At 42.0% G+C, this 27,313-nt stretch overlaps 1 protein-coding gene across 1 annotated transcript in view; it reads right to left on the bottom strand.

Annotated features, from left to right (window-relative positions):
* The window catches only part of CCSER1 (coiled-coil serine rich protein 1), a 430,751-nt gene that overhangs the window by 303,215 nt on the left and 100,223 nt on the right, over positions 1 to 27,313 (bottom strand). The window contains exon 5 of the mRNA XM_038755278.1: positions 25,573 to 25,693. Coding sequence (XP_038611206.1) covers positions 25,573 to 25,693 — 121 coding nt within the window. The remainder of the gene's footprint in view (positions 1 to 25,572; positions 25,694 to 27,313) is intronic.

Raw genomic sequence — 27,313 nt, 5'->3', positions numbered from 1 at the left:
CAAAGTCCCTGTCCACATGGGACTCACATTCACTCAATCATATTTATTGAGCTCTTACTGTGTGAAGAGCACTGTACTAAGCGCTTGGGAAGTACAAGTTGGCAACATATAGAGATGGTCCCTACCCAACAACAGGCTCACAGTCTAGAAGGGGGAGACAGACAACAAAGCAAAACAAAAGTTTTATTCCCCATTTTACAGACGAGGTAACTGAGGCAAAGAGAAGTTAAGTGACTTGTCCAAGGTCACACAGCAGACAACTGGTGGAGGCAGGATTAGAACCCACATCCTCTGACTCCCAAGTCTGTGCTCTTGCCACTAAGCCATACTGATTCTCTAATATATTTAGGTTGGGCATAGTCCCTGTACCACATTGGACTCACAGTTTAAAGGGAGTAGGATTTAATCCTGATTTTTACAGATGAGAAAACTGAGGCACAGAAAAATTAAGCCCAAGGACAAGTGACGGAGCCAGGATTAGAACCTACTTCTTCTTATTCCCAGGCCCAGAAGGACCTGGCTTCCAATTCTAGTTCTGCCACTTGCCTGCTGTGTGACCTTGGGCAAATCACTTCACTTCTCCTGTGCCCTAGTCACCTCATCTGTTAAATGGGGATTAAGACTGTGAGCCCCACTTGGGACATGGATGACGTCCAACCGGATCAGCTTGTATCTTCCCCAGAGCTTAGTACAGAGCCTGGCACATAGTAAGCCCTTAAATACCATTAAAAGGGGGGCTGACTTGCTCAAAGACACCTATAGAATACACTTCTCCACCACTATACTCTGCAGTACACAGCTGTGTAACAGAGCACCCTCACTACATTTTGAACCATGATGGGTAATTCTGATGGTTGAATCATACTGATGGAATCCATTTTCCTTTAATCATCATCATCATCATCAATCGTATTTATTGAGTGCTTACTGTGTGCAGAGCACTGTACTAAGCGCTTGGGAAGTACAAATTGGCAACATATAGAGACAGTCCCTACCCAACAGTGGGCTCACAGTCTAAAAGGGGGAGACAGAGAACAAAACCAAACATACTAACAAAATAAAATAAATAGAATAGATATGTTTTCCTTTCTTGCTAGTTGTATTACTTTGCTTTGCTACTACCAAAGATTAAGGATCACTGAGTTCCATCCTCTATGACTGGTCTTTCAATATACTAGGGTTATCATTAATTAATAATAATAATGATGATGATGGCATTTATTAAGCACTTACTATGTGCAAAGCAACGTTCTATGTGCTGGGGAGGCTACAAGGTGATCAGGTTGTCCCACGGGGGGCTCACAGTCTTCATCCCCATTTTACAGATGAGGGAACTGAGGCTCAGAGAAGTTAAGTGACTTGCCCAAAGTCACACAGCTGGCAATTGGCGGAGCCAGGATTGGAACCCATGACCACTGACTCCAAAGCCCAAGATCTTTCCACTGAGCCACGCTGCTTCTCCAAATAATTCAAATGATTAGGTCAGTTAGGGAATATTAATAAATATTCTTTGAAAATACACCTAAAGAAATTTAGAAAGATGTATTGAATATCAATATGGGCTATTATTATTGTTGTATTTGTTAAGCGTGTACTATGTGAATAGCACTGTTTTAAGTGCTAAGGTAAAGTCAGGTTAATCAGGCCAGAATGAGTCCCTGTCCCACATGGGATTCACAGTTTAAATATACTGACATTAATTCTGGAGAATGGAGGTACACATAACTGGAAAGGAAGAGGAGAAAGAGACAGAAGGAGGGAAGGGGGGAAAGGATACAGGAGAATGGGAGTAACAGGGGAAGGGAGGAAGAAGGGACAAGGAGAGTGGAAGAGGAGGTAGACTTAAAGCACCTGAATTAACTAACTAGGGCGTTGGGGACTCATCACTCTAGAAGAAACTTCAGGGTTAAAGTATTTTCTTGAAACTCAGACTAGTCCCATATGTCCTTCTTCCCAGAGACATGCTAACATGTCTCTATCACACCAAATTTCCAAGCTCTTCTTTCATTCTTCCATGATGCTTAGTCCTGTCCTCTGATTTTCATTCCCTTCTCTGGGCAACATACCACAGTCTGCTCTGAATAGCACTCAATCAATCAAACAATAGTATTTAATGAATACTTACTATGTGCAGAGCACTGTAGTAAGTGCTGGGATGGTACAATACAACAGAATTAGCAGATACATTCCCTGCCTATATAGGATACCCACTTGATGTTCCAGTTAAGGAATTTTTGTTAAAATCGGTGGCTTTTGGCATTGCCACTTCATGAGGTTTGGTCATCCCTGACTTGGACTATTAGATGTGGACACCAGGCTGTACCATGAATAATGACGGCTGCAGGGGAAAACGACTTTATTCAATTTTCTTCTTTTGGGAAAGAATTGCTATAATCACTGGTATTTATTGAGAGTCTACTTTGTGCAGATGGCTGCACTAAGCACTCGGGAAAGAACAACTGAGTAATAGACACACACCCTGCCTTCTAGGAGACTAATCCTATAGTACTCCATTTTGGGGGACGGGCTGACAAAACATTCACGGTCACTATAGCTGTTAATAGCACATCAGTGTGGTCTAGTGGAAAGAATACATGTCTAGGACCTGGGTTCTAATCCTGCCTCCACCACATAATAATAACTGGTATTTGTTAAGCATTTACTACCTGCCAGGCAGTGAATTAAGCAAACTGGGTTGGAAAACAGTCCCTATCTCACGTGGGTCTCACAGTCTCAAGCCTCATTTTACAGATGAGGTAACTGAGACTCAGAGAAGTGAAGTGACTTGCCCAAGGTCACCCAGCAGACAAGTGGCAGAGCCGGGATTAGAACCCATGGCTTTCTGACTCTCAGGCTCATGCTCTATTCACTACACCATGCTGCTTGATCTGTGACCTTGGACACATCACTTAACTTCTCTGGGTCTCAGTTACTCCATCTGTAAAACAAGGGATTCATCATCATCATCATCATCAATCGTATTTATTAAGCGCTTACTATGTGCAGAGCACTGTACTAAGTGCTTGGGAAGTACAAATTGGCAACATATAGAGACAGTCCCTACCCAACAGTGGGCTCACAGTCTAAAAGATTCAATACTTGTTCCCCCTCCTATTTAGATTGTAAACCCTGTGTGGGACAGAGGCTGTGTCTCACCTGATTATCTTGTATCTTCCCAAGTGCTCAGAAAAGTGATCGACACACAGTAAGCCTTAAAACAAATGCTATGACTATTAGCATTATCATTAAAAGTGCAGCAGACTAGTATGAATCCAAGTCTAAATTGTGCATAAATCCTAAGGTGTATAAATGCTAAGGGTAGCTACTGGATAAATGCAGCCTGGAAAGCTGGGCGTTATTCAGGGAATGCTTCCTGGAGAAGGTGAGTTTTCAGAAAGAGTTTGAAAATGGGGACAGCTGTGGTCTGGAGGATTTTGAATGGAAAGGCAGGAGGAAGGGCATGAGCCAAAGCCTTTTAGGGGAAGTAATTTCATGACAAAGTTTGGTAAAGTTAATGAAAATAGCAAGTCACAGTATGTCTGACCTAATTCTGTCTAAATTTAAATGCTACACCAAAGTATGTTTAAATTTTAATCCTGATATATTGCCTGATTAAATGAACATATAAAATAGCAAAATGTCTAATATGAATAATTAGAGAGCTTCTGAGGTTTTGACTGACCCACCTTTGGAATGATCCCATTGCTGAGTTATGGAATTTCCATTCAATCATGGAGATTTTTACATCAAGCAGCATTGAGAACTTAACTTTCTGCTACCCCATTCATTCCACTTTGTCTCACTCTTGCATTGTCCTTCACATTCTACCAGTAAGCACAAATGTTACCACGGAAACACTGTCATTTCAGTGACAAATATTACTTTATGCCTGTCATACAGAAAAAAAATAAAGTCAATTTCCATTCTCATTTGACATTTATGCAATGAATTGTGAAAACAAGATAAAATCAGAAGGAAAGTTTCCCATTATAGCCTGCAAATCCATCTAGGTCTCCAATGGTACCTGCCTGCATTTACAACCTTCCTCTGAAGGTTATTCTAGAGGAGAAAAGCACTCAGTTTAATCTTCTCTCAATCCCATGGGTGGATATCTGGCCTCCAAGAGAGAACTCCTTAACCTTTTCCCCTTTCTGGGAAGTAAAGCAAAGCTAGGACACCCAGTACCTCTTTAGTTCCATTTTGTTATGCTTACGGAAACAACAAGATCGACTCTACCATTATTCAGAAAGCACAGGTGATGTGGTAAATAGTGCTGAGGAGAGAAGGGTTTCTCAGTGGAATGAATGAATGAATTTGTGGCTATTTCTCAAGCTGGCAGTCCCTCTGGTGTGAATCTGTTCACACTGAAAAATAGGGGAAAATCAAATTCAATTATTAGCTATTCGTGTTAAGGAGATTAAACACTCTCCTGTTTATTTAGCAAAATAAATCACGTAACTAAACTATTTTCCATTCAACCCCAGAGAAAGGAGCTTAAGAGGAATTAGATCATGGCTGATTTTCAGTTTAGTTTTTACGCTGTCCTTGACTGCGGTACATTTATTAATGTCTGCTTAATTCAAAAGACGTAAACATAATATATTTAAATATGTTAAGGAACTCTTAATGCCTTTCCAGTAGTTTGCCTAACTCCTCAGTAGATGCCAAAACCAGCACTTACCCAAAGCTGTCCCGGGTGTTGTGACGGTCACCTAACTACGTGGTTTATTTATTTTAACAAATGTAATTTGGGGCCCTTGCATTTGTTATGGCATTTGTTAAACTCTTACCATGTAACAGGCACTGTACCAAGTGCTGGGGTAGATAAAAGCTAATCAAGTTGGACACAGTCCCTGTTCCATCTGGGGCTCACAGTCTTAATCCCCATTTTACAGATGAAATAACCGAGGCACAGAGAAGTGAATTGAATTGCCCAAGGTCACACAGCAGACAAGCAGTGGAGCCAGGATTAGAACCCAGGGCCTTCGGATTCCCAGTCCTGTGCTCTAGCCATTAGGCCACACTGCTTCTCTTGGTTGAATTTCTGAGCTCCGATCCCAATTTGATCCTAAAGGACTGCACGGCATGGCTTCCAGAGGTGAGGGAAGGGAAAAATATACACCATGAATGGCAACCCTTACCACTGTGCTGTAATAATAATAATAATAATTGTGGTATTTGTTAAGCGCTTACTATGTGCCGGGCACTGAACTAAGTGCGGGGTGGATACAAGTGAATCAGATTGGACACAGTCCCTGTCCTTCGTGGGATTCACAGTCTCAATCCTCTTTTTACAGATGAGGTAACAGGCACAGAGAAGTGACATTTTATTTTGTTTATTTTGTTAGTATGTTTGGTTTTGCTCTCTGTCTCCCCCTTTTAGACTGTGAGCCCACTGTTGGGTAGGGACTGTCTCTATATGTTGCCAAATTGTACTTCCCAAGCGCTTAGTACAGTGCTCTGCACATAGTAAGCGCTCAATAAATACGATTGATGATGATGATGATGATGATGATGACACGAGTTGCCCAAGGCGGAACAGCAGACAGGTGGCAGGGCCAGAATTAAAACCCATGGCCTTTTGACACCCAAGCCTGTGCTCTATCCGCTATGCCACGCTACTTTCCACATGGGGTAAATCTATTCCAATCCATCGATTGAGAGTATTTATTCAGGAGTAATTCTGTACCAAGCAGTGGACTAAATGTCTGGGGGAGGACAGTAGAAACAGGAGATGTGAATCTTCCCCACAAGGGTAGTCCCACATTAAAGCTTAGAAATGTGAATTGCTATACCTGAAAGAACCATTGGCATACCTCTCAATTGTCTGTAGCTTCAGGCACCACGTGGGAACTTCCCTCCATTAACTTAAATTCTGAAAGGCTGGGTGTATTAACTAGGGTTGTGTGCTTTTTGAAAAAAGTACATCCTTCCAATGAGGATAATTATTTAGATAATTCTCCAAAGGGAGAGAGTTCTATTCTTGGATTCACCCAAAATGATCTGGGGGAAGAGCTACCACTACTGTCTGTGATGGAATGTATTAAAATAACCAAAGGAGATTCTGGCAACTTGTTGGAGAACAATTGTTTCTCAGTAGAAGAGCCTTACTAAAGATAAAAATAATGACTCCTGTAGAGAAGCAGCATGGCCTAGGGGATACAGCATGGGCCTGGAAATCAGAAGCGGGGTTCTAAACCCAGGACTGCCAATTGACTGCTGTGTGACCTTGGCCAAGTCACTTAACTTTTCTGTGCCTCAGTTTACTCAACTGTAAAATGGGGCTTAAACCCGTTCTCCCTGTTACTTGGACTGTGAACCCCAGGTGAGACAGGGACTGTGCCCGATCCTAATTAACTTGCACATACCCCAGTGCTTGGAATAGTGCTTAAAATATAGTAAGCACTTAAATCCATTAATTAAAAAAAATAATAATATGAATTGTTCTCACAGATGCCATTCAATGGAAATAGATTTTCATTTACTCTACATTGAAAGGAGGTTCAATGTATTTCTACAGAAAATGGGAAAACACTTTTAATTAGATCATCAGTTTAGTCCTTTTGATTATATTCACAGTTATTTCATGGGTGGTTAAATAGTAGTCATACGAGGTTAGTAGGCACAACTCAGTAGATGATATACAGTCACTGGGAATGAATATTGTACTGCAGATTTTCAGAAGCTAGGTAAATTTTTTATGGTATATGCTCAGTGCTTACTATCTGCCAGGCATCATACTAAGTACTGGGGTAGATACAAGCTAATGAAGTTGGACGCAGTCCCTGTCCCACACTGGGCTCACAGTCTTAATCCCCATTTTACAGATGATGTAACTGAGGCACAGAGAAGTGAAGTGACTTGCCCAAGGTCACACAGAGAGACAAGTGGCAGAGCTGGGATGATTAGAAACCAGGTCCTCCTGATGCCCAGGCCCTTGTTCTATCCATTAGTTCACACTGCTTTATTCTCATGCTCTCCTAAATACACCCTTGGAGAGATTGACTTCACTCAGGCGTCACATAGCAATGCACAAAAGAATACCAAGTGGAAAAAGTTAACTTTCTGGCTCACTGTGAGATTAATAAACCATGAAAATCTGACATTGCGGCAGATGCAATGCATTAATTGCCTTCCGACATTGATTAAAAGGCCATGTTCCAGTAAAATGAGGTCCGGATATTTGATAGAATAAAATAATCAACTGTTTTATTTAGTATCTTTTCTCTATTTGGGACACACTGAAATGGACTAATACTATTATTAAGAATCAGCTGTGATTTCTATTAAGAATTACCCAGTATTGCCAAAAGGAGTTAGCTTAAGCAGAATGGCTACTGCAGAGTCTGCTCCGTCACCAACCCCTTTTGTATCTCTTCCTCTTCACCTCTGATCAGCATCAGCTAATCAGCTCCCACAGGGGGCCCTGTATCAGTCAGTCAATTGTAGTTATTGAGTGCTTCCTATGATGTGCAGAGCACTGTACTATGCGCTTGGACATGTACAATACAACAGACATTCCCTACACACAACAGGCTTACAGTCTAGAGGGGTAGACAGACATTAATGTAAGTAAATGAATTACAGATAAAATAAGTAAAGTTCAACTCCATCGAGGCAATCCTCACTACAACACAGCTTTCCTGGGATGAAAATGGATTCATTCAATATTATTTATTGAGCAATTACTGTGTGCAGAGCACTGTACTAAGCGCTTGGGCACTGTACTAAGCACCAGCAGGATACCCAAAGATCCGCTACACGATAACCTTTTTGAGTAGAGGTTTCAGGAACAACACTTTCTGGGACTGTCAGCTCACTGCTACTGAAGAAATGTCCACAGCAATGTTCTTGGAAAAAAATAAGATGGAAGTACGATATTCAATCCCCTGCTGGGTGGTGAACTGAAAGGAAGCACATGCAAGCCAGTAGGACAAAATAAAAGGGAGGTACAGTCTCAAACCATGTGGTATAACATTGGGTTGAGAAGTAGCATGGCCTAGTGGATATAGCACAATCCTGGGAGTTAAGGACTGGGATTCTAATCCTGGCTCCATCACTTATCTGTTGCATGACGTAGGGCAGATCACAACTTCTCTAGGCCTCAGTTTCCTCATCTAGAAAATGGTGATTAAGACTGTAAGTCCCCTGTGGGACATGGACTGTTTTCAACCTGATTAGCCTACAGTGCTTAGAACAGTGCCCGGCACTAAGTAAGCACTTAAATATCATACCAAAAAAAAAAGAGGGGAGAATGAGGAACTGTGAGAAGATGTGCCTGGGAGAAGTAACAGAAAGAGGCCTAGTGTCTGAGATTTCTCTAATAGCTCGGCAGCAGGACAACAGGTGCAGAGGGTGCATGCTCTGGAGGGGATCCAAGGCTAGGGATTGCAGGAACAAAGTTGAAGGGAGAGTGGGTGAGAGGGTTGAGTTCAGTGGAAGGGTCAGTGTTGAAGGTGTGCATTCATGCAACAAGGTGTACAGTAAGGAAAGAGAGGAGAGGTAGGGTGTTCAGGTAAGGTGTGACGGCTTGGGATAAATTTAGGAGACGGCCTCTATGGGGAGAGAACAATTTTGGGGGGAGGAAAGGATGTGAGGGTTAAATGGCAGGTTAGAAGGTTATGATAGGAACGTGATATTTCAGAATTGGTGTGGTGACAAATTATACAATGACTAGTGATGCTGACATCCACTGTATAATCATTCAATCATATTTATTGAGCATTTACTGTGAGCAAAGCACTGTACTAAGTGCTTGGGAGAGTACGGTATAACAAAAAACAGTCACAGCCCTACCCATAATGAGCTTACAGTCTACAATCTATCTAAAATATATCCAAGTTGGTGTATGGCTGAGGTGGGATGGAGCAAATGGTTTGCACAGTTAATCATATTTACTGAGCATTTACTGTGCACAGAGCACTGTACCAAGTACTAGGGATGCAATAAAACAGAGTTGATAGATACTTTCCCTGCTTACAACAAGGTTACAGTAGAGGGAGAGTCAGACATTAATATAAAGAAATTACGGATACATGCTTAAGTGTTGTGTAGCTGAGGGGAGGGTACAAATCTGAGAGCAAGGGCGACAAAGAAGGGAATGGGAGAAGAGGAAATGAGGGCTTAGTCAAAGAATGCCTCTTGGAGAAGATGTGCTTTAATAAGACTTAAGGTGGGGAGACTGATCACCTGTCAGATATGAAGAGAGTTTGTGGATGAGAGGTTGGCAGTGAAATAGAGGAGATGAAGGTACAGGGAGTAGGTTGGCTATAGAGGAGGGAATTGTGTCGGCTGGACTGCAGTAGGAAAGCAGCAAAGTAGGAAGGGGCAAGGTGAATGAGTGCTTTAAAGCCTATGGTAAGGAGTTTCTGTTTGATAAGCAGCATGGCACAGTGGAAAGAGCACAGGCTTTGGAGCCTGAGGTCATGGGTTCAAATCCCGGCTCTGCCAACTGTCAGCTGTGTGACTTTGGGCAAGTCACTTAACTTCTCTGTGCCTCAGTTACCTCATCTGTAAAATGGGGATTAAAACTGTGAGCCCCCTGTGGGACAACCTGATCACCTTGTAACCTTCCCAGCACTTAGAAAAGCGCTTTGCACATACCAAGCGCTTAACAAATACCATTATTATCATTATAATGTTTTTGTAGAAAAATGATCCAGGCAGTAGAGTGAAATATGGACTGAAGTGGGGAGAGACAGGAGGCAGGGAGGTCAGCAAGGAGGCTGATGCAGTAGGCAAGTTGGAGGATGATAAAATGCTTGGATCAATGCGGTAACAGTTTGGATGGAGGGGAATGCATGGAGTTTAGCGGTATTGGGCAGGTTGAACTGACAGGATTTGGTGACAGACTGAATATGTGCATTAAATGAGAGAGATGAGTCGAGGATAATGCCAAGGTTACAGGCTTGAGACAGGGAGGATGGCAGAGCTGTCTACAGCCATGGGGAAGCCATGGGGAGGGCAGGGTTTGTATGTAAAGATAAAGAGTTCTGTTTTAGATATGTTTCGCATGAGGTGTTGGCGGGACATCCAAGTAGAGAGATCCTGAAGGCAGGTAGAAATGTGAGACTTCAGAGTGAAGTCAGAGAGCTCAGGACTGGAGATGTAGATTTGGGAATGATAGTCAAAGAGTGGAAAGAGGTGCCTGGGGGGTTATCGGGAACATTTCCATGTAGTTTGAAGTTGCTGAAACCACCTCCATCCACCCGCAGCACAGCAAGTCTCTTGTGTATGAAAGAAGGAAGAGTAAGACATAATAGTTACTGAATGAAGCAAAGGCATATCTCATTGTGGCTAGGGAATGTGTCTACCAACTCTCTTGTAATGTGCTTTCCCAAATCCTTAGTACAGTGTTCTGCACACAGTGAGCACTGAATAAATACCATTGATTGACTGATGTCTGTGGGGCAACGGACAATAATAATAATAATAATAATAATAGAGAAGCTTTGTGGCTTAGTGGAAAGAGCATGGGCATGAGAGTCAGAGGACATGGGTTCTAATCCCGGCTCTGCCACTTGTCTGCTGTGTGACCTTGGGCAAGCCACTTAGCTTCTCTGAGCCTCAGTTACCTCATCTGTGAAATGGGGATTAAGATTGTGAGCCCCACGTGGGACAACCTGATTACCTTGAATCTACCCCAGTGCTTGGCACACAGTAAGTGCTTAACAAATACCATAACTACTACTACTACTACTATTATTATTATTATTGTAGTATTAAGTACTTACTAGGTACCAGATACTGTACAAAGTACCAGGGTGGATACAAGCAAATCAAGTTGGACACAGACCCTGTCCCACACTGGGCTCAGAGTCTTTATCCCCATTTTACAGCTGAGGTAACAGGCACAGAAAAGTTAAGTAACTTGCTCAAGGTCACACAGCAGACAAGCGGCAGAGCCAGAATTAGAACGCAGTCTGTGAAGGAATGATAGCGACAGATGACGTGGGCTTCAAAGGGAGAGAAGGTGATGTTTGAAGCAGATGGGATGGAGTAATAGTTGACTCATGGGGGTAAGGGAGAGAACCAGGTTGGCTCTTTCCCTTTTCCCCTTAAATTGGGGGAGTGGAAAACGATAAAACCCTCTTGGGAAAGAGCAGCTAAGGAGACAGCATCACTGGGCAAGAACAATATCTCATTAATAATAATAATACTAATAATAATGATGGCATTTATAAAGCACTTACTATGTGCAAAGCACTGTTCTAAGCACTGGGGAGGTTACAAGGTGATCAGGTTATCCCACGTGGGGCTCACAGTCTTAATCCCCATTTTACAGATGAGGTTACAGGCTCAGAGAAGTTAAGTGACTTGCCCATGTTCACACAGCTGACAAGTGGCAGAGACGGGATTAGAACCCATGACCTCTAACTCCTAAACCTGGGCTCTTTCCACTGAGCCACGCTGCTTCATTACTGGCGAAGAGGAGGATTTAGGAGGTTAGGAAGAGGTGGAGGATGAAGGGGAGTTTGGTTACAAAGGAGTGGATGTTCCACAGGCCACATTTAGGTGGGGACTTGGGGAAGGGAGAGGGGAAATTGTGAGGGTTGGGGCAGATTAGTTGAGAGCAAGCTAATGGGATGAGATGTGCTGGGGTTCCGTGTGTTACTGGTGGCAGTGAGAAAGAATAGGGATGCATGAATATAACTGCTCATGTTAAAGTTGTTTTTCCTTTTCCACACATCTTAAATACTTAAACGAGGAACTGGTCTTACGGTCAAATTCACATGAACATCGTATTTTCCCCTCAAATTATCCATAATTTTAACTCCCTGAAAATACTAGATTTTCACGCAATACGTACTGCGCCTGGAGTTCATTGGAAGAGCCAAATTAACGATGGGATGCTAACAGAGTGTTTCTGAAAACAAAAGAAGCTCTGCAGTCTGCCAAAGCCTCAGAAGTTGGCCAGTTATTAGCACCGTGCTCATTTCAAATGGCTTCTTGAGCCGGCAACAGGAGACCCTCAAAGAGAATGTAATTAGGACAGATGCCCCTGTTTCCAGGAGCTCTTCGCTCCCCACTCAGATATTTACTTCAGTGGGCTTTTTTTTTTCGGGGGGCATGGTAGTAAACAGGGTGAGGATGGGAGTGCTTCTCATCCCCATGCTGCCTCTTCAATTCAGAAAGCCTCGAGCCCCCAGTGTTACTGGCAGTGTTGACAAGGCACCATGAGACGCCATTTGATCATGGAAAGCATAGTATGATTTTATCTTTCTTTACGAGCGACATTTGAGCAAATGACTGCAAAAACGTAGCAGAGGCTTCAAATAGACCATCTTAAGGGGAACATTTCAAAAGAAAATTAGTCCACCATCTGCAAGCATGTGAAGTACAATTTTACATCCAATCTGTAACTACTAGTTTCCAGTGATAATAAAAAGGGAAAAAATTGCCTTCTTTTCTCTTGTGGACTATATAAATCCTTTTTTACAATTTTGTAATCCTTGTCGGCAGCAAGACATTTTTAATATCACCTAAGTATTAAAGTGACTTTCTTTTCCATTTACATGGCAGCCAAGATGCACAGACAGTATTTGGACAGAAGAACTCTTGGCTTTCAAAGACAACTCCCGTAGATATTCACTTATATGATGATACTAACTCAACTAGGAAAGTATAGCTGTCTGGTTCATTTGAAACTCTAAATTGTTTAATTCTTTCCTCAGACAATTCTAAGCAATTCAAAAGTTTCCTAACTGTTTTGCTTTTGTTTCTTCGTTGCTTTTTTGATACCATTTCTTTTTCAAGAATGTTAAGCGGAGAGTGAAGTAAAATGGATCGGGGTTGTAATGTGCCAAATTTTTCAGTTCTTCTCTGGGCCATTATATATTTTACTGCTATGGGATACAGGAAACAGACTGTTATTGCCGCTGTATCAAAAAGTGATCAGCAGTAGGAACAAAAATGTTATTTTCCTTTATGCCTAGTTCCATTTCCATATCCAATCCCTTGTTCTCTATAAAGCTTCATTTAGTCCTGAAACTTTCTGTGCTAAATGTCAAAGCATTCTATAAAAGATAGGTAGTAAAATCAGGAAACTAGTCAAAAGTTTTTGCTTTTTTTTTAATCCAAGACAATAGAAGAGCTGGAAAGGATAATAGAAAGTAAAATAATCAGGTTTGTCCATCTGTTAAAGATGCTTAATCATAGTTATAGGACACAGAAAAGGATAATTGATGAACATCATAACAGACATATACAGATAAATGCAGTATAAAATTTAAACTGCTGCTCTCAAGATGGCTAAGGTATTCCATTTCTTAAAGAGTATTTAGGAAAACACCCCCCTTAAAGAAGTACTATTTTTATATTCTATTCCTTAAAACTACTTATGGATACACCCCCTCTATAAGTGTTGAGGGAGCCTACATAATAATAGTTGTGGAATTTGTTAAGCACTTACTATGTGTCAGGCATTGTACTAAGTACTGGGGTGGATACAAGCAATTCGGGTTGGACACAGCCCCTGTCCCACATGGGGCTCACAGTCTTAATCCCCATTTTACAGATGAGTTGACTGATGCACAGAGGAAGTGAAATGACTTACCCAAAGTCACACAGCAGACGTGGTGGAGTCGGGATTAGAACTCATGTCCTTCTGACTCACAGGTCATTTCTCTACCTAGTAGGCCATATATATGGTTTAGGACTCTTTATATGGTCCTGAATAATAATCATAATAATGATGATGGCATTTGTTAAGTGCTTACTATGTGCAAAGTACTGTTCTAAGCGCTGGGGGGATACAGGGTGATCAGGTTGTCCTACGTGGGGCTCACAGTCAATCCCTATTTTCCAGCTGAGGTAACTGAGGCTCAGAGAAGTTAAGTGACTTGCCCAAGGTCACATAGCAGACATGTGGCAGCGCCAGGATTAGAACTCATGACCTCTGACTTCCAAACCCAGGCTCTTTCCAGTGAGCCATGCTGCTTCTCTGAAAAAACTCAACTGGCAGTAGAGGAAATATGCAAGAAGACTCTTGGTTTTGAGTTAGACGCCTAAACTGGAATCACCTGATTTAGCCTGCTCTGCATTACAATTAGTATTAGGGTTGTACCCCATGACAATAATAGTAATGATAGTAATAACAATTAAGGTATTTGCTAAAGCACTTACTATGTGCCATGCACTGTTCTAAGGGCTGGGATAAATACAAGGCATTCAGGTTGGACACAGTCCCTGTTCCACATGGGGTTTGCAGTCTTAATCCCCATTTTACAGATGAGGGAACTGAGGCACAGAGAAGTGAAGTGACTTTCCCAAGTTCACCTCATTTGTAAAATGGGCATTAAGACTGTCCCACGTGGGACAGGGACTGTGCATAACCAGATTATCTTGTATCTACCCCAGCCCTTAGAACAGTGCTTGACATATATTAAGTGTTTAAGAAATACCATTATCATTATTATGAGTAGTACTGATTGAATGGTTGCTTGGTTAAAGAAGGAATGCAGGTAACTGTGAACCAATTTGCATCAGCTGAGATCAATAGAGAAGCACAGGCTTGGCGAGCAGAGGTCATGGGTTCTAATCCCAGCTCTGCCACCTGTCTGCTGTGTGACCTTGGGTAAGTCACTTCACTTCTCTGAGCCTCAGTTACCTCATCTGTAAAGTGGGGATTAAGAATGTGAGCCCCACGTGGGACAACCTAATCACCTTGTATTCCCCCCAACGCTTAGAACAGTGCTTCTCACATAGTAAGCGCTTAAGAAATGCCATCATCATCATCAACTGGGCATTCTAGATAACCAAAGCAATGTATACGTGTTTGCACAGGAGAAATGTGCCCACATTCAAAGACCTCCCGCATCAGCAACATAGAGTAGAATATCACAGGTGTCTGTACATAAGCAGTATACCGTTCAGTGTCATCGGCAAGATAGTAGCAATCCAAATCAAGAGGACCAGCAGGTCTCTGAAAGACTGACAGGGTGTGTAAGCAACAAGACAGAAAAAGGCTACACAAATGATTATGACTGGGTTAGCTGTGACAGCATCCAGCTCAAGATGAACAATAAGCCTGATTTTCTTTTGGAAGATTTTATCAGATTGCCACAACAGGCGAGAAGCCACGTGGTCTAGCTGAAAGAGCAAGAGCCTGGGAGACAAAGGCCCTGGCTTTAAACCCGATTCCACCTCTTGTCTGCTGTGGGGCCTTGGGCAAGTCACTTAACATCTCTATGATTCGGTTACCCATCTGTAAAACAGGGTTTAAGACTGAAGCCCTAGGAGAGTCAGGGACCATGTCCAATCCGATTATTTCATTTCTACCCCAGCACTTAGTATGGGGCCTGGATCATGGTAAGTACTTCACAAACACATAAAAAAAGCTTTAAAAAGAGAGCCTCATCAACAAGAAGCAAGATTAAATCACAGAAGACAGATTTGACCACAACAAAACAAGTAGGGGAGCAGTTATCAACCACACCATCAACACTGAAATAGGACCAAGGACGCTAGAAAGTTTTTAATTGTATTGGGTTGGAAAGTACCCCTTGTTATGTTTCAGAACATATGTACTTTCCTGTACAGTGAACAGAGGCAACAGAACCACTGCAAAAAGTCACAACTGCGTTTCTACAACAGATGGGTTCTGTAAGTGAAAGATAAAAGCAGAAAGATTCCAAATCTATGAAAAGTCAGAAATTCATCATGAGTGGGATAAAGAATACAGTTAAATTTCCTGTAAAACAGGGATTGAATGCCTGAAGAAACTCACATTTGGGAGAAATCATGTTAAAGTACTTCTGATTTGGACTAACGCTGCACCAATGAGCTCAGCTCTTTCTTTTAACACTGTAGAGCATTCAAGCTGGAGAGATGCATGATGTTAGAAGAATCTTCCCTAATTACTCCACGTTATCAGCAGTGGCGGTTTCTTACTGAAGAACCACCTTGGGCGATTCCTGTGACTTGCTAATATGTGTGGCAAGGACTGCTGCTAGGGCAATTTCCTGCTGTGTTTTGGCAGGAGGCATGGCATCAATGCTGTTGCTGCTGCCACTTTGCAATAAACAAATCCTGCATCTCCTGCATCCCTTACATGTATTTCACATTACGCTATACTTCTTCTCGTCGCACTCTGTGCTCCAACAGGAAGACAGCTGTCAGGGCCCAGGGACTGGCATGAGAAACAGCAAGGCCTATTGAAAAGAGCACAGGACTGGAATTCAGTTGACCTGTGCTAACTCCGGTTCCAACGCTTTCCTGCTGGGTGACCTTGGGCACATCACTTTATTTCTCTGTGCCTCCATTTCCTCACTTGTAAAATGAAGATTAAATACCTATTCTTCCTCTCTCAAACTGTGTGCACTATGTGGTGCAGAGACTGTGTCCAACCTGACTGTCTCATACTTACCCCAGTAATTGTGGTATTAAGTACTTACTGGGTGTCATGCACTGTTCTAAGCACTGGCAAAGACATAAATTAATCTAGAGAGACACAGTCACTGTCCCACACAGTGCTCACAATCTAACTAGAAGGGAGAATGGGTATTAAATCCCCATTTTACAGATGAAGTAAAAGAGAAATGAAATAACTTGCCAAGGTCACACAGCGGGGACATGGTAACTTTTCTGTTACTCTATGAAAAGTTCAGTTTTATATTAGCTCAGCTCATTTTTTTTTCCCCCACTAGGTTCTTCTATATTGTCTGTAAAATGCCATTTTTACATTCAGGGCTCAATAGTTCCTTCATTCAACAGATGCAAACATAGCAACTGAAATTCAGGGATTGACAGGCTGACTGCATCCAGGCTTGAATTTAATATCACCACTGAGGAGCAATAATATACAGAACATTTCAGAATTAGTTCTGTCATAGGAGAAAGTTGTTCTCTGGTGATTTTTTTTTCCTTCTGAATACCTAAACTCATCAGTATGAGGGGGAAAATCACAGGTCTGCTACAGATGGAACTGACCTGTAGCAAAAATTTCAGTGATTCTTCCAAGCACCTCATTGTTGCCATCAGATAGGCATACAACTGGGTGGGAAGTATGATGGATCTAACCTATTAACAGCATTATTTGTGGTCTGATAATCTAAGGAAGCTATGACTTCCAGTTGGATCCTAGTGCAAATACAAAACAGGAAGGCTCCTTAAGATGATTCTTTTAAGAACACGACCAAAGAGTTGAGGAAAGGCCACGGATCTGGGAGCCAGAGGATCTAGGTTTTACTCCTGGCTCTACCACTTACCTGCTGTGTGACCTTGGGGAAGTCACAACTACCCTGTGCCTCAGTTCCCTTCTCTGTAAAATGGGGATTCGATTCTTGTTTCCCTCCTGCTTGGACTGCGAAACCCATGTGGGACCTGATTATCTTGTATCTACCCCAGTGTTTGGAACAATACTTGGTATTACTACCAAAAATACAAAACAAACTAAAAATAACACTTTAATCAAAACACCTATCCTATCCAGCCTTGATTAATGAATCAGCCTCCTGGCTGATCTCCCTGCCTCCTGTCTCTCCCCACTCCAGGCCATATTCTCTTGCTGCCCAGGTCAGTTTTCTACAAAAACATTCAGTCCATGTTTCCCCACTCCTCAAGAATCTCCAGTGATTGCCCAACCTCCTATGAAGCCAACAGAAACTCCTTACCATTGGCTTTGAAGAACTCAATCATCTTGCCCCTCCTATCTTACCTCCCTGATTTCCAAATACAGTCAATCATATTTATTGAGCGCTTACTGTGTGCAGAGCACTGTACTAAGCGCTTGGGAAGTACAACCAAGCCCAAACAGTTCGTTCCTCTAATGCCAACCTATTCATTCATTAAATCATATTTATTGAGTGCTTACTGTGTGCAGAGCTCACCCTCGGCTTCAAGGCTCTCCTTGCCCCCTCCTACCTCACCTCCCTTCTCTCCTTCCCTCCTTCTCCAGCCCAGCCCGCATCCTCCACTCCTCTGGTGCTAACCTCCTCACTATGCCTTGTTCTCACCTGTCCCGCCGTCGACCCTCGGCCCACGTCCTTCCCCTGGCCTGGAATGCCCTCCCTTCACACATCCGCCAAGCTAGCTCTCTTCCTCCCTTCAAAGCCCTACTAAGAGCTCACCTCCTCCAGGAGGCCTTCCCAGACTGAGACCCTCTTTTTCTCTCCTCCTCCCCATCCCCCTGCCCTACCTCCTTCCCCTCCCCACAGCACTTGTATAGATTTGTACAGATTTATTACTCTATTTTACTTGTACATATTTCCTAGTCTATTTATTTTGTTAATGATGTGCACATAGCTTTAATTCTGTTTGTTCTGATGATTTTGACACCTGTGTACATGTTTTGCTTTGTTTTTTTGCTGCCTGTCTCCTCCTTCTAGACTGTGGGCCCGTTATAGGGTAGGAACCGTCTCTATATGTTGCCGACTTGTACTTCCCAAGCGCTTAGTACAGTGCTCTGCGCACATCACTGTACCTTGATCTCATCTATCTCTCCAACACCAAGCTCTAGCCAACATCCTGCTTCTGGCTGGAACACCTTCCCTCTTTTATATCCAACAGACTATCACCTTCCTCACATTTAAAGCCTTATTGAAAGCACAACTCCAAAGAGGCCTTCCCCAACTAATCCCTCATTTCCTCTTCTCCCAGTCCCTTCTGCATCACCTTTGTACTTGAATTGGCCCCACAGCACTTATAAACATATCTACAATTCATTCATTTATATTTATGGCTGTCTCTTTACACTCTAAGTTCATTATGGGTAGGGGACATGTCTACTAACTCTGTTATAATGTACTCTTCCAAGCTCTTTGTACAGTGTTCTGCCCACAGCAGAAGAGAGTAAGAGAAGAGGAAATGAGGGCGTAAAGACCAGAGTTATTCGGGACCCTAAAACCCTACCCATGCCCAAAGGACAACCCAGGCTGCACACCCATTTGCAGATGATCACGGTTGCTGAGAAACATCACGATTTTCTATCTATTTACCTCATCCAGGTCGTGAGAGATTTACTGGCGTGATTTGAATGCCTTGAAAAAAAAAGGTTTTTATATGATCACTGTTGAGGTTGCCTGATAAAAGGGCTGGGATCCAGAGTTCAATTTAATTTGATGGTTCTGTAAGTGCCTTGATGAAAGCCCTGGAAATGTTGCATGAACTGTCTCCGTCTTAAATATCTTAAAAGAAAAATGAACACTAAACGATTGGAGGCATGGAGAGAAATCTATTTTTCTGTTATAGGAGCAAAGTGTTATACTCCTTGAATTCTTTCATGACCTTTACTATTCAAATTAATTTCATTTTGGTAGTATAACGGAAAAATTACATTTAAAACTTTTAAAAAACAAATTAAGGTGCTTAGTCCATCATGCAGAGAATGTCAGTGAGACAAGAAGTGCAATAACTATTGAGGATAAGGCTGGAATGAAATTGATAGATTGGAAATAATAACGGTGACTGTAACTCAAAACTGAAGCCCAAGGATGGCTGCTATGAAAATCTCATTCAGGTGGCAAGTCAGACATTTCGCAGAAACTATTTGGGGGATACAGGGGCTTGGTCAAGAATGCCAGGTACAAACAGGAAAATAGAGACAAATCCTTGAAAAGTGACAGTTGTCAATTCCTTTGATAAGCAAACCTTTCGCGAAAGAAACAGTAGAGGCAACATCCCAAAACACAAGATCCTGGAAACATGCATCTGTGATTTCAGGGATCAAACTGATGGTATCTGCATCTAGCAACACTGAGTCCTGAATGGCTTATTCAAGCCCTCCTAAAATTACATCTCCAAGAGGCCTTCCCCAACTAATCCCTCTTTTCCCCTATTCCCTCTCCCCTCTAGTTCACCTGTATACTCAGATCTGGACCCCTTAAGCACTTGACACGAACCTTACCCTCAGCCCCACAGAATTTATGTACATGTCCTTAAACTTTGCCATTTCCCCTTTCTGTAACTTAATGCCTTTCTCCCCCTCTATAGTGTAAATTCCTGGTGGGCAAGTATCAATCACTGGCATTTACTGAACACTTACTATGTGCAGGGCACTGATCTTAGCAATTGGGAGAATACAAGAAAAATTAACAGACACGATCCCTGCCCATGATGAGCTTGCCATCTAGAGGGACCAATCATATTTACGTATATATGTTTGTTATATGTATATATGTTTGTACATATTTATTACTCTATTTATTTTACTTGTACATATCTATTCTATTTATTTTATTTTGTTAGCATGATTGGTTTTGTTCTCTGTCTCCCCCTTTTAGACTGTGAGCCCACTATTGGGTACGGACTGTCTCTATACGTTGCCAACTTGTACTTCCCAAGCGCTTAGTACAGTGCTCTGCACAGAGTAAGCGCTCAATAAATATGATTGATGATGATGATGATTTATGGAGCACTTACTGTGTGCAGAGAACTGTACTAAGTGCTTAAAATAGTACAATATAACAGAGTTCATTCATTCACTCTATCACATTTATATGTTGCCAACTTGTACTTCCCAAGTGCTCAGTACAGTGCTCTACACACAGTAAGTGCTCAATAAATATGACTGAATGGAGTGCTTACTGTGTGCAAAGCACTGTACTAAGCTCTTGGGAGAGTCCAACACCACAATAAGCAGACATATTTCCTGCCCACAACAAGTAGAGAGGCAGTGTGGCTCAGTGGAAAGAGCATGGGCTTTGGAGTCAGAGGTCACGGGTTCAAATCCCTGCTCTGCCAATTGTCAGCTGTGTGACTTTGGGCAAGTCACTTCGCTTCTCTGTGCCTCAGTTCCCTTACCTGTCCCTGTGGGACAACCTGATCACTTTGTAACCTCCCCAGCACTTAGAACAGTGCTTTGCACGTAGTAAGTGCCTAATAAATGCCATTAAAAAAAATAAAAAAAGTTTACAGTCTATCAACTCTATTGAGCTCATTCTGGGCAGGGAACTTGTCTACCAACTCTGCTACATTATACTCTCCCAAGTGCTTATTACAGCACTCTACACAAAGTGCTCAATAAATAACACTGATTGATTGATTTTCTGCCCTCACCCAGGGGTCTGGATTTTGGTCCTGAGAGCTAGAGTCTGGATTTGGGGAGGGCCAGGAGTTTCTCTCAATCCATGGATGGGAGATTCACTCTGAATTCCTCTAGGAAAATTAATATTTTCCTTTGAGAGACTGAAATGTCAAGTTATGAGGAGCTTTAGGGGTAGCTGCTGGGAGCCTGAGGCAAGGAGGATTAACATCTAGGAGACTGAAGAGAATAGTGGAATAATCAGGACAGTCCTGGATGGGATTTTGAGGAAGACTTTGTGAAGCAGTGTTGCCTAATGGATAGAGTGTGGGCCTGAGAACCAGAAGGATGTGGGTTCTAATCCAGATTCTGCCATTTGTCTGCCCTGTGACCTTGGCCAAGTCACAAATTCTCTGTGCCTCAGGTACCTCATCTGTAAAATGGAGATTAAGTCTGTACAGCCCGCATGGGACATGGACTGTGTACAACCTGATTAGCTTGCATCTACTCCAGCACTTCGTACAGTGTCTGGCACATAGGAAGCACATAATACCATTAAAAGAACCAAAAACTTGCTTTGGTGGGTAGCAGGGATGAGGACATTGTGGGAACCACTTGTTTCTGAACTTCAGAAGATCTTTCTCCATTTCCATCATCTCATCTCAGTTACCTATTAGCAACATCTAAACACTGGCACCTTAATAACATTCTCTCCCCATATGGGATCAACAGGAAATAACATGGGCACCAAATGACACTTTGAGCTTGAAAACATCCCTGAAGCAATTTGTGATTCACTTTCAATATCATTTTACCTTTATCATGTGATTATATTAAATGCAAGTCTGTTTTCCCACCGTTTCCTTCCGAACTGATTACATGACCTACATCTCTCCTCTCCTCTTGTTTCTTCATTCCTCTTTCACTCTCCTATCCTTTCCTTTCTAGTCTCCTTTCTCTTTTTGCAACTCTACAGGGAGACCACCAATATTACCAACCTTTCAAATGGCAAATCATCCTGCCGCATGAACTGACCCATTCAATTCCCATTACAACACTCAAAGTCTACAACCTTAAAATCTCTGGAAAAAAATTCAGAAATTATTGCACTACTAGTTAACATGAAAATAAGATATAAGGGATAGCTAGAGTGTAAGATCCTTGAGGGACTGTCTAGTTATTCTATTATACTCTCCCAAGCTCTTAGTACAGTGTTCTGAACATAGTAAGCACTCAAATACCACTAAGTGAGTAGTTGTTTCCTAAAATACAACATCCTGACATACAGTTCACCTATTCTGTGTAGCCTACCAAACTCCCTTGGCTTGTGAGTCATGATTTAAAACTGCAGTTATGGATTGTTCCTGAAAAATATTACTGCTTCTCCAGTTTTCCCCACTCTATATTAATTCAATTTTGAGGAAACAATCATCTCAACTGGATTTCCAAAAAAGGGTGTTGATTCACTTGCAATGACTGATTTTCAATCACATCTCCTCTTAGAGGCCTTCCCTGAGCAGTCTCATTTCCTTTTCAACCTTGTGTCACCCTTGCACTTGAATTGGCACACTTCACTCACATCCCTCAGTCCCATAGCACTTACATACATATCTGTCTTTTGTTTTTTTTTATTATTATCTGGCTCCCCCATGTAGACTATAAGCTTTTGTCAAGGTGGTAGACTTTTATGGAAATCTCAACACCGCAATGCAAAAGCTGACCAATTCTCTTTCATAAATGAATCATTAACAACAATATTGATTGAGAACCCACTGTGAAATGGGAGAGGAATTGTTAACCAGGTATTATTCTGCCAGACAGGGGATAATGAACTATTTAAGCATAGTCCCAAACAAGACAGGATAGGAGTGGACTGTTGAGAGCCACCTTTAGCTGGCAAGGCTACCATGGGAGAGGGTTTGCTCTTCTTGAGGAAAAACTTGCCAAAAACTAAAGTGCTTAAAGGCGGGCTAAGAAACAGGGACAGGGCCCCTATATGGGATAAACCCATTAATGTGGCAAGGATATAAATGTAAGCAAACATACTGGGGTAGGATGTCTTCTTTACATCACAATCATTACAGCACCCCGCCCCCCAACACACACAAACAGGGAGGATCTGATTCATTCAATCATATTTATTGAGTGTTTACTGTGTGCAGATCACTGAACTAAGCGCTTGAGTGAGTACAATATAACAATAAACAGACACATTCCCTGCCCACAACAGGGTAATAGTCTAGAGGGGGAAACAGACATTAAAACAAAAAGATAGAAATACATAAATTGCAGACGTGTACATAAGTGCCGTGGGGCTGGGAGAGGAGATGAATAGAGGGAACATGTCAGGGTGACACAGAAGGGAGTACTGTTATCTGTGAATATAAAAGACAACTCTCCTTCCCTTTTTTCTTCTGTATATATGCTGTTCGCAGAGCACTGTGCATTTTGTGCAGAGTTGGCTTCAGATGATAAGCAAAAGAGGCAACTACCTCGGGGCTTCTCGAGTGGCTACAAGTGGCCAAAGGCAGCAGCTGCCCTAGGCTTCTACCATCGATTCTGTGGCTCAGAAATGGTGTCTGTATTAACAGGGACCTGAGAGGGGACCCTTAGGGTCAAAGACCAGTGTGCGGCGGAGGGGTCAAGGATACCTCCTCCATTGGGATACTCTAAGTCTGAGCCAACTTGGGTGGACTTCTTTATGACATCACTGTGCTATACTGTCGGCCCAATGCTTGCCAAGCAGGATTACATGCATTTCGGGCAACAGTGCAAAGGGACAACAATATTTTTCCTGCCTCCTGGCACCCAGGTGACTGAAGTTGGCCCAGACTGTACTAGACTCTTTGCCTGCCCTGGAGGAGACGGAAATTTGTGGAGATAGGAAGAAAAAAAAACCCAACAAATCTAAGATATTGAAAAGATACAGTAGTTAAAATAATTTCCTATAGTTAAAAGTGGAAGAAATGCACACTATTAAGTGGAGCATATTTAAAATGTCTTTATATTTTCGGAAGCAGCATAGCCTAGTAGACAGAGCACGGGCCTGGAAGTTGGAAGGTAATGGGTTCTAATCCTGACACCAGCACTTGTCTGCTGCGTGACCTTTGGCAAGTCACTTCACTTCTCTGTGCCTCAGTTACCTCCTCTGTAAAATAGTGATTAAGGCTGTGAGCCCTGGGTGGGACAGGGACTACGTCCAACCCAGTTACCTTGTATCAACTGTTTGGAACAGTGCCTGGCACCTACTAAGTGCTTAATACCATAATAATAACTATTATTAGTGTTAGATCATTCAGAAATTGTGCATTTTATTTGTGCTTTTAAAATGTTATAATTTTTAAAATATTTTGAAATGTATCATAACTATTAATACTAATATGCATTTTAAATCTTGGTTTTTGTGAGTAGTAGTGATAGTATGCATTAAGCATCTATCGTGTTCACATTACTGAACTGAGCACTGGGAAAGGACAAAACTGATGAGGTAATGACATTGCTCCTGTCCCACAAGAGGCTCACAATCTAGAAATAAGGTAGGAGGGAGGCAACTGACACATAGGAAAGATGGAAATCAACGTATAAAAGATGATGATGAAAAGTACCGCAGAAGCAGTAGGATTTCAGGCTCCCCAGACTCGAACTGACAGTCACAGAAGTCAGAGTCACAGCCAGAGCAGAGTCACAGAGCATTTTAAAAACTGAGGCTTCACACTGCTGGTATTTGTGTCCTGCAGCTCCAATAGCATGGTTATATGGCAACTTCTCTCCCACACAGTGAGCTCTGAGTGACAGGTTTAAGGAGACCAATAGACCGCTCCTTACTGGAATGGGGCAGGAATTCAACCACCTGCCTGAGACTAGACTCAGAATAAAATCAATCAGTGGTATTTGAGCAGTTATTATGTGCAGAGCATTGCACTAAGCACTTTGGAGAGCACGATAAAACGAAATTAGCAGCCACATTCCCTGCCCACTACGAGTTTACAGCCTAGAAGGAGGAACCACCTTCCCCGAGCAGGGTCAATCCTGATTTGAGGAAGGGAATGGGGCTCCCATCACCAGGTGCAGATCATTCTAGATCTATCTCTGTTCAAAATGACAGCCACTAATGAGAGATGTTAGAGTGTGGCCTAATGGATAGAGAATGGGCCCGTGAGTCAGAAGGGCCTAAGTTCAAAGTCCGACTCTGCCACGTATCTGCTGTGACCTTGGGCGAGTCACTTCACTTCTCTGTGGCTCAGTTACCTCATCTGTAAAATGGGGATGAAGACTGTGAGCCCCATGGGGTTAATGGACTGTGTCCAACCTGATTAGGTTGTATCTTCTCCAGTGCTTAGTACAGTGCCTTGTACCAAGTAAACGCTTAACAAATGCTATAATAAAAACAAAAGAATTATATACTTTAAGAATAGAAACAAGTTTCCACATTACAACAGGCACGGAAAGATCATAATGTTCATCAGTTGATCAAAAGTAATCAAAACTTAGGTCATATCAATTACTATGTTAGAAATCCATAGCACAGTTCCCAATCTGCTTTGATTTCAGACTTGAAAGGTTTTCAAATGACTTAGTTTACAAGACACTGAGAAAGTAGACCAGCAACTTACTGTTTGGCAGACCCAGGGAATTTTGGTTCCTCTCTTTGCCTTACTTCGATGGATGGTTCTACAGGAGTAAGTAGGACCGCAGTGCAAGACACTACTGACTGGGCTGAATCCTCCCGGCAGACTGCTAGAGACAAAGTGGAAAAGAGCTGGTCAACTATTTTCACCGATTTTCTCTTGCTAATTTAAATAAAACCAGGGCAAAAAATAACAAAGGACTGGCCCCCCCAGCCCCGGTCTCTCAAGCTCTTCCCTTCATGGGAGGAAAGGGTGGGCAGAAGCATGACATCTCAACACTCAAAATTTAATCAATGGTATTCATTATTATTAATAATATATAATTATATTATATACATTATAATTATATAATAATTATGTATTATTATAATGTGGCATTTGTTTAGTGTTTACTATGTGTCAAGCACTTTTCTAAGCACTAGGATAGATACAAGCTAATCAGGTTGGACAGTCCTTTTACACTAGGCCACGAGCACTTACTGTGTGAAGAGCACTGTATTAAATGCTTGGAAAAAGTACAATACAACAGAGTTGGTGGACAGGTTGCCTGCCCCAAAATGAGCTTACAGGGTAGGTTGGAACTGTTTGGGGACTAAGAACTATTTGCCTGGAGTGGGGAAAAGCTTGGGGACTGCTCTCACCTTCTGCAAATATTCTTTTGTATTCCTATCTTTTACAATAGATAATTTCATGGTTGAAATTCAATGTGTTTTCCCTTCTTTTGTTCTACAGGTTTTGTTCTAGGCCATTGTCCATGGTCTAGAGAAGCAGCATGGCTCAGTGGAAAGAGCACTGGCTTGAGAGTCAGGGGACGTGGGTTCTACTCCTGGCTTTGTCACTTATCTGCTGTGTGACCTTGGTCAAGTCATTTAATTTCTCTGTGCCTCAGTTACCTCATCTGTAAAATGGGGATTAAGACTGTGAGCCCCATGTGGGACAGGGACTGTGTCCAACCTGATAACCTTATATCTAACTCAGCTCTTAAACAGTGTTTGACATGCAGTAAGTGCTCAAACACCACTTGTAGTCATCATTTGTCAGAATGTGATATTTTTCAAATACAAGAATCAAAGGTTAGAAAAAAACAGTTTGGTAAATTCAGGCCTTAGTTCAGCATTTTGAGTTTAAAATATCTAAATCTAATGCAGAGATTACTATCATTTAAATGGTCACTCTATACTCCATCTGCGATCCTTGGGTGGTACATAACCCTTTCAGTCTATTCTTCAGACTAATAGTCAATCTGTAATACCTTACTGATTCTGATAATTAGTTAATAATCATCTGTATGTGTTCTGGGGTAGGTATTTTCAGAACAGAGTCAATAGTGTAAAGGACAGCCTATATGAATGTATTTCTTGTTGTATTGAATTTTCCTCCAGAACAGAGGGAGAAACGTAGCCCTAGCTGGGTGCCAGATTTAGTAATCAAATACTATTTTTTTTTTAACAAAATACAAGTTTAATTTAATTCAGCAAACCTTTCACAATTCAAGACACCCCACAATTATATTAGTACCCTCCATGAGCTTGTATCTTAACTCCTGAGATTCTGTTTCCATAAAAAACGAAAACAGAGAATGTGGAATAAGCTCTGCTTTCTCTTTAGTTGTGTGGTAGTTGCATTCACTTGAACTTTCATAAATTAGCCAGAAAGCTTTATTGAGCATTTTACTATTTTTGAGATGGAGGAAGTGTTGTCTGAAAAATAAAATATATTACCTTAA

This window comes from Tachyglossus aculeatus, chromosome 12 (assembly GCF_015852505.1).
Source record: "Tachyglossus aculeatus isolate mTacAcu1 chromosome 12, mTacAcu1.pri, whole genome shotgun sequence".
Classification (NCBI taxonomy): Eukaryota; Metazoa; Chordata; class Mammalia; order Monotremata; family Tachyglossidae; genus Tachyglossus; species Tachyglossus aculeatus.
The sequence above is the reverse complement of the archived record's forward strand: the minus strand, read 5'-3'. Positions and strand labels throughout refer to the sequence as shown.